The sequence below is a fragment of the Dermacentor andersoni genome, chromosome 5 (genome assembly GCF_023375885.2).
Source record: "Dermacentor andersoni chromosome 5, qqDerAnde1_hic_scaffold, whole genome shotgun sequence".
NCBI classification, from domain to species: Eukaryota; Metazoa; Arthropoda; class Arachnida; order Ixodida; family Ixodidae; genus Dermacentor; species Dermacentor andersoni.
The window spans coordinates 160,370,967-160,386,096 of record NC_092818.1 but is presented as its reverse complement, the minus strand read 5'-3'; the positions used below and the strand labels follow the sequence as shown (position 1 = coordinate 160,386,096).

General features: G+C 42.6%; 1 protein-coding gene across 1 annotated transcript in view; it reads right to left on the bottom strand.

The window, feature by feature from the left end:
• The window catches only part of LOC126531498 (glycoprotein antigen BM86-like), a 55,893-nt gene that overhangs the window by 6,873 nt on the left and 33,890 nt on the right, over nt 1–15,130 (bottom strand). Inside the window, exons 16-18 of the mRNA XM_050179038.3 lie at nt 7,668–7,720; nt 5,403–5,545; nt 2,113–2,283 (exon numbers count right to left, since the gene is read on the bottom strand). Of these exons, the coding sequence (XP_050034995.1) occupies nt 2,113–2,283; nt 5,403–5,545; nt 7,668–7,720 (367 nt within the window). The remainder of the gene's footprint in view (nt 1–2,112; nt 2,284–5,402; nt 5,546–7,667; nt 7,721–15,130) is intronic.

The following is a 15,130-nucleotide window of genomic DNA, read 5'->3' as shown; positions in this document are numbered from 1 at the left end:
GAGGTGTTATTGCTCAGGCTTTATTAATAGGTTAATAACTTACAGCGTTAGTATTCCAGTTCCTTCAACACCTAGTGAGAAAACGTTATATGTGTCTTTAGGAGTAATAAGACCATAATTCTGACTGTTTTATGCGCTAAAACCACGGTCTGATTATGAGGCACACCGTATAATGGGGGACTCCGAATTAATTTCGAGCCACCGGAGTTCACCAGCGTCACCCAATGCTTGGTACACGGGCGTTTAGGCATTTCGTCCCCGTTAAAATGCGGCCGCTGCGGCCGGGATTTCCTCCCACGACGATATTGTACTTAGTAGCGCAACGCCAAAGCCGCTAAGCAACCACGGCGGACGTGTTTTATGTGTGTTCGATTAACAAAACGAATTTATATAGAGTGAGAAGAATCGACGGAACAAAGGGATTGGTTAATTGTTACTATCAACTAAATGACGACAACAGATAATGAAATCATAGGGAAAAGTAACCAGATTGAACGAGTTTTTGAGAAAACCCATACATCTTCCTCGAAAGAAAAGCCTCACACTTGAAGAAAAATTCTTCCTGGTCCGGGACTTAAACCTGCGACCATCGCATTTTCGTCAAACTCTTGCCTTTGCTTCGAGCTGTTGACAAGTTCGACTTCGCCCTGCCATCTGCTAGCCGCTTGATTAGCTCAGTTGGCAGAGCGGCTGCCTCGGAAAGGCGGTTGTCCCAGGTTCGAGTACCGGATCAGGACGAATTTTTCTTCAACTGTGAAGCTTTTGTTTCGAGGAACACGTATGGCTGTTTCCTTTGTTTCCTTTGAGACATCCACGATTGCGTGGATGTCTCATTTTCTCTTTATTAATCATTTCTCTCCACCTTGCGGGTTTCCGCAGAAGATTTCCGTCTAGCTCAATATTGAAATGGGGAGATAACGAAGAAAAGCCAAGTGAAAGAAAGACAGCTTGCTAAACCCAGAACTTTGACATGACGTGTGGCACGGTCTGCCAATGAAGCTTCGGCAGTGGCTGCGCCCCCTTCGTCAACATCCTTAAATATTTGTGTATGCACGTAGTAAACTTAGCCCTAGGAATGGGTAACCAGCTCTTCTTAGGGCCCAGGAACATATTGTTAACCAAAGCCGCGGCTTTATTGTATGTAGTCCTTATTCTTTTTACTAGCAAGTATAGAGAACTGTAATGGGACGCTGACGAGAAAAAAGAATTTCAGCTGTTTTGTGAATTACCTTAACCTCTGAAACCACAACAAAGTAATTCTTTCAGGAGCGGCTTGGTAAGACAGAACAGACACAAAAATGAGAGAGAGGTGATCCGGACGCGACCTTTTCTTTATTATTATTATTATTATTATTATTATTATTATTATTGATTGCATTCAATTACATGTTAGTGCCACCTATAACTGTTCGGTTAATTCATAAATGGGCTCGAAAATAGTATCGGACAAGAACTGTAGAAAAAACTCTAGTGAAAGAAGTCCTAATGTTCACATACGCAAAGAAAACTGTTTCTAAGCAATTCACAAGCTTTAGAGTGTACATGTTAACGTACACTCGGTGACCCTCGTTGGTGGAAAACACAGGCCACCCTTTTATGTTCCCGCACCAGCCAGCCATGACGTCATCGATTCTAACGGGTATTACTCTGGCCTAGATCATTCTTTATCCGCAAAAACTTACTGCACTGTATTCTAAAAGAGGAAATTTAAAGAACTATTATTGGGCCCCAAGAGCAGAAACACGAAGAAAAAAAAACCTGTATCCGTAGCGTCACAATGTATTGCTGGCGCTAGAATTTCAACAAAAAGATAAGTTAAGAAAACTGTCATCTCTATTTTATCTTCTAATATAGTTAGCCTATTACAGCAGAATTACCGAGAATAGAGTTTGGAAACAATACGTTATAACACTAAACTAGTTTAATGTTTCCCTTTATTGGTCCTTAAAGTGCTAACAAGGACATGCCTGTAGTCTTTTGCACACGTCGCTGTTGGAGCGTGGTATAAGTCACTGCAAAAGCCTATATGCACGCTGTAACTTTTCACCTAATTATCTAACAATAATAGGAAATTTTTGAAAACTTAGCTGTGACATTCTTGGTTCGTCGTACCTGCACAAAGGTCGACCTTGAGAGCTCCCTGTCCGTATGACGCCATGGTTCTGTACGCTTTTGTGCACTTCAGGGCGTACGAACTCTCGTTCTTAACACATTCGTACTGCTTCCCAAACTTCTGCGCTACATCCTTCAAGTAGGTGTCGCACAGGTTCTCCTCTGTTACCGCTGCGAACAAAATAAATAGATCATTTTCATTAGCTTTCACTGCTCTCATTTTCATTAGTGGCTGAAAAAGAAGTCCTTAATAATTTGTCATATCATAAATCTGTGATTTATCGGCGGCGGTTTGAGAACAAGCGTTTTCTTTATGACGTGTTTCTATAATCTTGTGTAAGGTGGTGCTGGTGGTGTAGATGTCTTTAAGATTGAAATAGTGGCCTCGGGGCCTAGTTTAGTATCAATTTCGTAAATCGCAGAATCCAAGGCGGTGCCCGTGCTATAAGAAAGGAGTTGAACTAAAATGGAGACAATGAACGCAAATTATGAGACCATCCGGGTCTGTAGGTGAGATCAACCCTCAAGGAAGGCCGCCTTCGTTGGATGTCGTTTGCGGTATCCGCGAAGCAACAGTTGGATGCAAGGATGCAGTGTGCGCGCAGTGTGATGAGTGCAATAGAATGCATTAGAGGATGCACGATTAGCCTCCTTTGCAAAGTTCTCGCGCCGGCAACAGAAAGTGAAGGCGTCTGAAACTGTTAGGCACGCCTATTTTTTACCGGCGTCATAGGAATTAAAATGCGGCAATCACGCAGTGCTTCTTATCACAAGCCGCGTCTTTACTGTAATAATTTCGTTGCTGTAGAAGCGACTGACGTGTAGTATACATCGCCTACCTAATTTTTTTTCTGTTTTAGTGAAAAACAAATAAAAGTGTAGTTCCCTGTCAAATAGACCACTTTCAGTTACGAATGATTATTCACTGCAATTATTAAAGAAAGAAAATATTAAAACTCGACTCCAACGAACTTACGCACAATTCTGTGCCAATAAACAGATTTACTGCCACGCAAAATTACGCTTTACCAGAGGATATTTTCATGGACTAACTAACTAACTAACTAACTAACTAACTAACTAACTAACTAACTAACTAACTAACTAACTAAATAGCACAAACTCAACGCATAAACACCGCAGCTGTGAGTCAATAGCTTCGCTACGCAGCTGCCGGCGAAGTCGGATACGTCACGCCGACAACGCCAGGATCGCAGAAAATTTCTACCGTGTACATTTCAGGATGTTGAAAGTTGCACGCATGCAGCAACCTGGCGATCAGCACATGCGCACAATGTGGGTGGTGAGTGAGCGCTTTTTCGTTTGTCGAAGGCGCTAACAATACATGGTATATATCGCACTGACCGCGCCAAAGCGCGCTGTAGGTCGCCCGGTGCGCTGGCTGCGCGCGCTGACGCTGTAGATTCTAGAGCGTCCACATCGCGCCAGTGTGCATCTGTAGCGTAACTGCGCCGCTCGCGACGTGCGCCCTCGGCACGCCGGACTGCATGCGCGTCTTTACATAAGCATTGCACAATATGGGCGTTGGCTTGAGCGTCGCTGCGCACTGCCCAGCAACTGTTTTCCCTTTGCGCTTCTGCGAGCGAGCAAATTCCGTAGAATTTCTCGCAATAATTACTAGATTTAACTCTGGCACTACAGTCGTTCAGCCGCCATGGGAATGATTGGCAGTACGTGGATTGGCCTGATCTTCGTGCTTGTGAATTCAGACGTTCTTGGGGCTTTGTTTGTTACGCTTTATCTGCCTTCACTGTCCTACATTTCAGAGCAATCTATAGTGTGCTAATGTGCAGAAGACTCTGCGAACACGCATAATCGCTGGCAAATTCAGCGGTTCGGCCTGTCGAGGTGCCCAAATTGAAGTGCGCCAAGCGGCTCGACAGCTTGACCTACGAGAATTTCATACGGGCGCTCTATGCCGCTTGTCGATGCATGCGTCACTGGCGCAATGGTTTCTATATCGGGCTTCTGTGCTAGCCATGCAGGAAGGAATAATATAGGAGGGAGTGCTACGTCACACAGCCAGCTTTGACAAACGAACGCTCCGCGAAGCCACAGTGGTGCACGAAGACGTAACATCTTGCGTGGAGATCATGGAGCAAGAATCGGTATTTGCTTGGACGTTTGGTTCCCAGTAGATATGCCAGTGTAGTTTTTATTCGATGCGCGTTTGTTCGGCTGTCCTGCCATGGCTCTACCTGCAGAGCAAAAACACTAAAACAAACCGCGAACTTTGACTTGCGATCACGTGTTCAGCCGACAGGTGTGGCTTTAATCGCGTTGTGTTATGCTCTTTATCTCCGATATCTTTCCTTCCTCCATGGTGCTGATGGCCCTTTGCTCGAATCCTCCCATCGGACAATCTTAACAATATTTATTTAATCATTCATTACATAGTACCGCGTTGACAAGTACCTAGTTACATAGTACCTAGTTTACAAAGTCACGTATCCGTTTGAAGCCAGAAGGGCGAAATTTAGGCAAATCCTTGTACTACCTATCATTCCATGAAGGAAGGAAAAAGTTAGGAGAGAGCATTGTGTCACGCAGCCAGCCTTAACAAACGAACGCTCTGTGACGCCAGACCATTTGCTCAGTGTCAGCTCAACACGTGACATCTTGCGCCGAGGTCACATGCGTACGTGCGCTGAACTTATGCACAAAACTTTGTGATTCATATACTGTTGGACTGTATATTTTTTATTCATCCAGTCTTCTAATGAGTGTCATATTTTATATCACTATTATCTCTTTTTAGGCAAACTTGTTTCCTTTGCCAAGTGACAACGAGTAGCCGGTGCCACCATAAAGGCGCCAACCTCTCCTAATATTCATTTCAATAAAAAAGCGAACAATAGAGATTTCCCCACATGGAGTAATTTTTTCCTTCCTCTACGTGAATGTCTAGCGAAAAAAAAATCGACCGGCAGTACTAAAACCTACCGCGCATTTTGACGTATTCTCCGTGCTCTGACGTTTTCACCACGCGTTGGATAATTATACTCTTGGCTTCAATCGCGTTGTGCGATGCTCCCTCCTAACGTTATCCTTTCTCTGGGCATCATTCCAATGCTGGATGAATACCCCGCTTCCAGATTCCGTAGACACAAGCGCCAGAGTTTCCTCTAGTAATTATTGTATGAAACTTTATGACGAATTCCACCGCCAAGTGTCGGTCCTTGTTATTGGTGCCGAAATAAAGAGAGGATTACCAAAAAAGGCAGGCGTTTCTTACAGAAAAAGACCTCAAATCCTTTTCAACCAAGTACCTGATACACTTCCGTTGACTACGTACAAATCCGGCGGAAAAAAGCAAATATCTTTTCCTTTGGTGTCATCACATCTCTGCAGTTTTTCGAGGGAAGCCTGGTCTTGTGGCATTTTGAAGTTCAGCTCCACTTTGTATTCGTCCCTGCGAGATGTTACAGTTGCGTCGAGTGTCATTAAATGGGCATTACGCGTAATAAAGAGCAGAATGAGTGAATCAACAATAAATTTTACTGGTCGCGTTACTGACTCAGTTTCATATATTAGACGAAAATAAATGAATCGGTTATGCATCTTAGGCAATCCACAACTGCGCATGATTGTTATTTACCCGCCCTAGTGGCTTAGTGGTTAGGGTGTTGCACTGCTAAGCACGAGGTCGCGGGATTGAATCCCGGCCGCGTCAGCCGCATTTCGATGGGGGATAAATGTAAAAAAAACGCCCATGTCCCGGGCTTTGGCGCACGTTTAACAGCCCGTGGTGGTCAAAATTTTCGGAGTCCCCCACTACGGCGTGCCTGATAATCGTATCGTGGTTTCGGCACGTAAAACCCCAGAATTAAACAAAATATATATGATTGTTGTTCTTTGCTATACAATTCTACCTACCCTTATCGAGGCTTTGAAAAAATTAACATGCCACCACAGCAAACAAGACGGATACGTTGTTGTTGGAAGTCACCCTGAGAAAGCAAGGACATTGTTTTTATTTTCCTTATCACTTATTTAGCTAGTATTGACTCGATATATCTGAAGATACTATGCTTGTGATGTTTTAATGAAGAACATTTAGAACGTCGCCGAAGAAATCAAATTCAACTGTTTGTAAAAGCCACCTCTAGCTTGGCCATTAACATTCTATTTTTCTTTACTGCTTGTTAACGAAAAATGGAAAGTGCTCAAACCGGTATCAGAAATCGCAGCTATCGACATCAAGGCGCAGTATTGCTCGAGTGCGTCAATTGCCTTCATGGAAGTGACAGAAGACCAATAATTGTTGCCTCCAGGCACGAAAACACGATAGCTGGGCACTCCGACATCGTCACGTCGCTTATCGCTATCGCTTAACAGCTGTTTCGATTCCCTATGGCTACCCATCGCGATCACTTAGCAGCTATATGGCGTTGCGCTGCTAAGCATTAGGTCTCGATGGTCGTATATCAATGGGGGCGAAATCCAAATACGCCCGTGTGCCATGCATTGGGTGCACGTTAAAGGACCCCAGGTGGTACAAATTAATCCGAAGAGCCCCGTTACGACGTGTCTTATAATCAGATCGTGGTTACGGTAGGTAAAACACCAGAATTTATTTGTTTCCAACGTGACTCTGGACGAGCACAGCAGGTAAAAATATCGCGGCCGTCGTCATACTAGATGTCTCGCGCATTGATAAGGCGATGGCGTGAGTGTAAGCATCAAGACATCAAATTCATTTTATTACAGGGCATTATATGGAAAGCTTAGCCAGGCTGTGGGTCAGCATTGTCTAAATCAAACAGCCCGAAAGGAACAGAGTGTGATAGAACCGATGATCTCAGAGGCTTGACGGCAGTGCTGTCGCGGCGGGGAAGTGCTCCATAATTTGATTTTCTCCGCCTTCTTTTAAAAACTGTGGAGCAAATTGACAAGCACAGGGCTGCGCCAAAATTGTAATTTTAAGAAACTGATTCGTTCGTAAAAGAAGAACAAAAATATTATGAATATAAATAGTTATATTAGTAAATACCTGATTTGTAGAAAAAAAAAGTACTGAGTTGTAAAAGCTCTCTACCTATAATATTGCATAGGTTTACAAAAGGTTCAACCGCATAGATTGCATTCACATTTTCTTAACTTCTTGGCTAGCGTTGTTTGTCACATCTCGTGCGCTGTAAACTGCCCTTTCAATGCGCAATCGTATTTGTCGTATGCAGTCGAGTGTAAGCCGCATCTCTTGATGAATCGCCTTCCAGTGGTACAATTCTCGGACTGTATAAAGCCCTGACGACGTCCAAATGAACGATAATTTCCGTGAGGCGAAAGCAAGCTTTACGGAGACGCGGTATTAAGATCTCATGGTTGGAATCTAAAACAAAAGTAACTAGGACATAGAATAAACTAATATAGTAGCAGATAATTCTTTGCAAAAGTAATGGCGAGCGGATATAATCAATACGTTCGAGCAAAGTAAAGGAAACAGCGCAAAGACATGTACACTATGCAAAGATTAACCTATTTTGACGACGTCGCAGAGGGATGAATTAGGAACACAAAGAGAATTCACTTACGAACACTTGAGTAGCTTGACAGTTCGTAGCGTCTGGGGATAAAGATTTCGCATCTGAAATATGAAACATACTTTGCACGTTAATTTTGCTTGAGTGTGACGTTTAATGCGTTAGCATTAGGAGTGTCAAAGTTGTAATAAATAGATAAAGAAATGTATGTATGTATGTATGTATGTATGTATGTATGTATTTATGTATGTATGTATGTATGTATGTATGTATGTATGTATGTATGTATGTATGTATGTATGTATGTATGTATGTATGTATGTATGTATGTATGTATGTATGTATGGTGCAACTGACAATGGTGTGGTCTGCTCGGGACTACAATCAGTTGGACTTCGCTCCTAGAAGAGGCGGGAGGTGTGTGGAGTGAGCTCCTGAACAACACTTTCCAATGTGGTGAACGCGGTTTCAACCATGGATCCGGGACCTCAAAGGGGTGCGACGTAATGCTAAAGCATTTCTCTCGCATTTGCCGCTGAATCGCCACTGAAGTTTGGTTTGATCGATGATTTGCTGCGGCCGCTGTAGCCGGTAGAACGGAAGGTAACGAAAATTTAAATAAGAGATAGAGCATTAGTTAGCTGTTTGCGTTGAGATCTACATAGAAAGGACTGCAGAAAACAGCATTTCATATTTAATTAAAATATTAAATTAAGATACTATTTGTAACCAATTACTTAACGGTAAATTGACCAACAGCCTCAAGATAGATCAAATATAAAAAAGAAAGAAAATACGGAGCTCTTAAACTAGAAAGAAATAAGCCTTGTAAACAAAATGAATAAAGTAAAGAACTTGTCCTGGTCCTCAGGTTATAACAGGTATCAGTAATTCTCCATGGTAGTTGATCTATTCTGTCTTGCCATCTACTAGCATTCTGGTTAGGTTATTTGTGGTGCCTGGTCCAGACACAGAGTTCGTACGGCTTTTTTCATCAATCACCTCGCTTTTTATTCTCGCGTCGCTTTTTATTGTTCCGTCTGGTTTGATATCTCACTCTATACGTGACACTTTCCAGTGTCACGTATAGGCATAAGGCCGCTTGAAAACCACGAGCGTTGCCGCCCCTTGACGAAGGCTATGCGGCTCACCTGTTAAGCAGGCAAGCAACTCGGGCTTTGCGAAAAGACATGGCGTTAAACATCCGTGATTTCACTGCTCGCGATAAGTCAGGAATTTCTGCACACCTAGGCCGAGACAAGCACATTGTTAAACTGAGTGAACTAAGACAAAATTCGCCAACTCGGGGGCGTGAAAGCAGCGTTGTGCCAGCCGCCCCTACGTAGTTTCTTCTGTAGGTTAGAGTAGTAGCAAGCTATAGGCACTGTATTCACATACAACAGGCGCCGGAATCACGCCCCTAGTTGGCCGATGCCGGCGAAATTCCTTCGGGACGACGTGGCATCTTCCCTGCACGCACGAATGCATGCAAGATCTATCGCGAGGGTTGGAATCACGGACATTCGCCGCAGTGCGTTTTCGTGAAGTGCGAGTTGTTTGCGTACTTGAGATAAAGGCCTGCCGCCCAGCCTCAGTTGCCTTATTCAGGACGCTTTTCACCGGTTGCAGTAGAGCCGCCAGCGACAGACGGTGATGGCAAGCGGGAGCCCGCCGCCGATGGTGTGCCGAGGCATTTTTTTTAGTCAACGGACGCTTTTCAAGCACGCCCAGCGAGCGGTCTGACTTAACCCAGGATTCAACCTTCTCGTCGTTTGAACTCCAAACAGTGTGTACTGTGCAACACAGTGGACGAAAGCTGTGGATTCGGCGTTATGGCGTCTACCGTTGTGCAATTTCTTCGACATGTGCAGGTTAGTTTCTGTTACCACCCTCTCGAACGGCTTTTGTTTGGCTAAGCAATTTCGAGCGCAAACGCTGCCTTCAGCGTTGTCACATCAAGATGTATAAAAGCCCGGGGCACTCTTACGCGAGGCAGTAACTTTTTTCTGCATTGGCGCAGCGTTTCTTTTTTCGATACTTCTATTATGCGAAGAAAGGCAGTCAATTTCATTCGGGCTCCTTCAGAGGACCAGTTTGAACAGCTTCTAGAAGGACGAAAAGCTGTAAAGTTGAAGTTATTGCCAATAGAACCTAATCAAACCTTGCCGACTTAGGACACGGTTGAGTTGAGAGTGCAGTTTCCGGGCCCGAATAGGAAATTTGTAAAGTGCGTGACTTAATTATGGCCGCTACCGGTCCATATAAAAATTCAGGCCCATTAGGATCAAGGTGCGTTAGAAGATGTATTTCTAACACAGATGACCATAAGGGTCGCGGAAGATCAAACAACTTATCAGTCACTCCCGCGAGGATTTTCGCTATGCGCACTTGAATGCAGAACGAGCAAAAAAAAAAAAAAAAAAAAAAAATTCGAGGAATTATTTTAAACAAAATAGACAAGACGGAACTGAAGCTGGCCTGAAGTTCGACCTTTATCTCGGTGATAGGTTTCCAGTATAAACGTGGTTATTGTTGTTGGTCTGAGTGATTGTGGCGCGTACCCACAGTGGGGGATTGTTGACGAATCGGGTGGTGTAATTAGATATATAAACATAAGGCAATTAACAATGTGGATACGCTGGAACATGGAAAGTGAAAATTTTGTTAGAGGAAAAGCAATCCGAAGAAAACCGCGAATACAGGAACTAGTAATAAATAAATAAATAAATAAATAAATAAATAAATAAATAAATAAATGCATGACGTGTACGCGTTGACAATCAAGAGATTCTGTCGTGGCACTGTCTGGCGGTGTTTGGTTGGTACACCGTCTCCGCGTAAAAAAGTAAGATTTTTAATTTCTTATTAGTTTCATTTATTAAAATATTGCCTGAGGTGCGAAATCATGTGCCATCTGGATCAGGCGATTTTTTTCCTTCAGATTACTATAACTTTAAACGGGATTGCACCACACGTTGCAACGGTGTGTTTTGTGCGCTCCTGTGCAGCGAACTTGCGTAATTGTCGCGCTTGAAAGTTGTGCTCCTTAGCATATTGTAAAAATGCCATTTCAAGCAGTGTAGCCCTGTGTTAGTCATTCTACCCTCGTCTGGCTGTGTCACATCAACCACTTATCTCCTATGTCTGAGGTGCGTGAAACCATGAAACAAAGTTGAGAGGAGTTAACATTTAATGTTCATAGTAATGAATCGCCATCCAGAGACTCCGAACTCACCATCATTGCTGACCTGCATTTGTATTTTATCGTCACTGATTGACGGAAGTGCTCATATTCTAGACATGCTAATCTGCAGCTGTTCTACTACGTTTGCGGAGGCTTATACAAATGTCTCTAATGTGTGCATGAATCAATGATAAATAAATAAATAAATAAATAAATAAATAAATAAATAAATAAATATGCACATCAAACTCAGATGTTGAAACCTATATGAAGCAAACACTTCGTGCAGCGGTTAATGAAATGCTCCCAATTTCTCCATTTCGTTCTACGAGAAACTGGTGTGCTCTGGCGTAGGCATGCTACGCAGTGTGACATATTTTATACAGGCGGGTTTTTTTATTTCTTTTCTCATTTATTTGAAATATAACGGTCGCGTCTTTGCCAGTCCGCCTTTGTGGGTACGTGCCATACTGCGGAAATCATAACCATCATCAGCACGCGTCCATCATATTAAAAAGCCAGTCTTGCTTTGGCACGACATGGCGTTGTGGGCTTGTGGCAATGTGTGAAAATCATCATCGTAATCAACACGCGGGCATGCTTCTTGGCCGATCTCCTGTTGAGGGTGCGTACCCCCGGTATGGGTATCTGCCATAGTATGAGAATCGTAATTCATAAATACGCAGTGATCATCGCACATAGCTAGCTGGTGTTGGTACGAGAGGAGTGTACGTAAGGTTGAGGCATGTTCGGGTCATTTCATAGAATATTTGCTTGTTTTGTTTGGCGTTCACCACGGGAAACCATGAGAAGGGACAACCTTTTTTCACCACCTGAAAAGGGAGGCTTCAGCTGTGTGCATTTGTTTGTGAAACAATTGGTCATGGTAGTACTTTATCTTAAAAATGTCCGTCCTTCGTTCCTTCTTGCGTTTATTCGAACGCATGTTGCTTCACACCTACTTTTTATTTTGTCACGAGAAAGAAAGCTATGCTCAAGAATTGTCTTTATGGGGCTTCCTAAAACAAACTCTCCACACTGTCTCATATTTAAAACTCAGGTTCACCCTACAATATTTGTTTAGCGATGATCCAACGCCGCTAAATAGAGCTCTTGTGCATAACATTTTACATGAATAATAATAATAATAATAATAATAATAATAATAATAATAATAATAATAATAATAATAATAATAATAATAATAATAATAATAATAATAATAATAATAATAATAATAATAATAATCAGCCTATTTATCTCCACTGCAAGACGAAGGCTTCTCCCTGCGATCTCCAATTGCCCCTGCCCTGCGCCAACCGATTCAAGCTAGCGCCTGTGAATTTCTTAATTTCATCACCCTACCTAGTCTTCTGCCATCCTCGACTGCGCTTCCCTTCTTTTGGCACCCATTCTGTAGCCCTAATGGTCCACCGGTTATGTAACCTACGCATTACATGACCTGCCCAGCTCCAATTCTGTATCCGAAGGTCAGTTAGAATATCGGCTATCCCTGTTCGCTCTCTGATCCACCCCGCTCTCTTCCTGTTATGCCTAACATTATGCCCAACATTCTTCGTTCCATCGCTCTTTATGCGGTCCTTAACTTGTTTTCGGGTTTCTTTGTCAGTCTCCAAGTTTCTGCCCCATATGGTAGCACCGGTAGAATCCACTGATTGTGCACCTTTCTTTCCAATGATAACAGTAAATTTCCAGTCAGGATCTCACAATGCCTGGCATATGCGCTCCAACCCATTTTTATTCTTCTTTAAATTTCCTTCTCATGATCGGGGTCCCCTGTGAGTAATTGACTTAGGCAAACGTACTCCTTCACAGACTCTAGAGGCTGACTGGTGATCCTGAACTCTTGTTACCTTGCCCGGCTATTGATCATTATCTTTGTCTTCTGCATATTAATCTTTAGCCTTACTCTTGCACTTTCTCTGTTAAGGTCCTCAATCATTTGTTGTAACTTGTTTGCAGTTTTGCTGAATAGAACAATGTCATCTCCAAATCTAAGATTGCTTGGATACTCGCCGTGAGCCTCATACTTACTTATAAGCCTTACCAGTTTAATAGCTTGAATACTTCTTCCAAGCACGCAGTGAATAGCATTGGAAAGATTGTGTCTCCTTGTCTGACCCCCTGCTTTATAGGTATCTTCCTTCTTGTGTAGAATTAAGGTAGCTGTCGAATCTCTGTAGATATTTTTCAAGATATTTACATAAGCGGTCTGCACTACTTGATTGCGTAATGTCTCTATGAATGCTGTTATCCCTACTGTATCAAATGCCTTTTCGTTTTCTATAAAAGCCATATAGAGAGGCTTATTGTACTCTGCGGATTTATCGATTACTTGATTGATGGCATGGATGTGATCCATTGTAGAGTATCCCTTCCTAAAACCTGCCTGTTTCCTTGGTTGACTAAAGTCCAGTGTTGCCCTTATTCTATTGGAGATTATCTTCGTCAATAGTTTACATAATATTGGAAGTGAGCTAATGGGGCTGTAATTTTTTGATTCCTTAATGTCTCCCTTTTTGTGGATTAGTATAACGTTGGCATTCTTCCAGTTCTCTGGGACCCTTGAAGTCGATAGACAGTTCGTATAAAGGGGCTCAAGCTTTTCAAGCATGATGTGTCCTCCATATCTGATTAAATCGACTGGTATTCCATCTTCTCCTGCCCCTTTCCCCCGTTTCATGTCTTGCAAGGCCCTTCTAACTTCATCGCTAGTTATAGAAGGTGCCTCTGTAACCTGTTCTTTACTACTTCGAATGGAAGTATCGTGGCTGGTCCGGGTACTGTACAGGTCGGTATTGAATTCTTCCGCTGCTTATGCTATATCTTCTAGATCGCTGATGATATTACCCTGCTTATGTTTCAGTGCATACAATTTGGTTTGTCGTATGCCAAGTTTTCTTCTTCTCGGTTTCATGCTGAGTGCATTTTTTACTGCTTCCTCACTCTTTGTCACTTCATAATTTCGAATATCTCTTATTTTCCCCTTGTTGATCAGTTTTGAGAGTTCCGCGAATTCTATCTGATCTCGTGAGTTCAACACTTTCATTCTTTGTGGTTTCTTTATTAGGCCCTTTGTTACTTAGGGGAGCTTACCTACTGAGTGCCTCGATGCCCTTCCTCCATTTCAACTGCTGCTTCTGAAGCCAGCCTAGTTACGGTTTCATTCATTACTTCTACGTATGAAACCGTAACTAGCCGATGTGCAGTAAACCGTATTTGTATCTATTTGGTCAAAATATTCTTTGCCGTGTCCGTAAAATGTGTATAGAGCCAGCAGCGAATACATTTTTCCTCTAACCTACACACTTCCAACTTGCAAGTTAAAACATGGCTTCGCGAAAAGAGTATATGTACCGTGAAGTGCAAATTGTAGACTTCGCAACAAACCCGAGGCAATCGAACACTCTTTCTTTCTTCGTCGTGACACACTTTATACAATTTTCGCATAATATTACTCAAATTGAAATGCAATAAATGAAAAGAAGTGCTAGTGTAGCCTAATGGAGGGAGCATTGGGCTGCTACCTGTGGGTCGAGGTTCGAATCCTGCGGCTAACGCGCTCCATTTTTTTTTTAAAGTGAACGCGAATCTATATACATGGCAGGAAACCGATCAGCAACCGATCGACCCAGGCGAAGCCATGAAGTGGTAGCCAAAGAAAGCTCCATGCTGATGATTAATTAACTAATTAAATATTTATTTGTTTAATTACTTATTCATTATGATTCATATAAATATTCTAATGATAAGATTTATGCACATTTACTAAATGAAACGTTTAAGTACACAAAAGCAACGCTCCAGTTTGCACAGCTAATTCCGTAAAACGAGTGAACATTAATTACATAGTCATTCACTAGTACTGCACCTTGTGATTTGTTTTACTTATTCGTAGAGAGCCCGAGCATTATTTCGCGTTTTGCGTTCTGGTGCCAAGCATGACGGCACGGCTGGAGCAGCCGCATTTCGCCACTGTTGGAAAGCAAAAGAAAGAAAGAAAGAAAGAAAGAAAGAAAGAAAGGAAGGAAGAAAGAAAGAAAGAAAGAAAGAAAGAAAGAAAGAAAGAAAGAAAGAGAAAGAAAGAAAGAAAGAAAGAAAGAGAAGGGAAGAAATATCCGTCCAGAGTTATTTAGGTGGACGATACATAAGCATAATGAGTGCAGAAGAGCGTGTCAGTTGCTGTGGCATTCTCACAAATAACATTGCGCGATGCACGACACAGCGAACAAGACGAAACAACACGAGTGCTAGCTGCTAGCGCTGCTGTTTGCTTTTGCTCTCTCTCCGCCGCATTGCGCTATCTTAT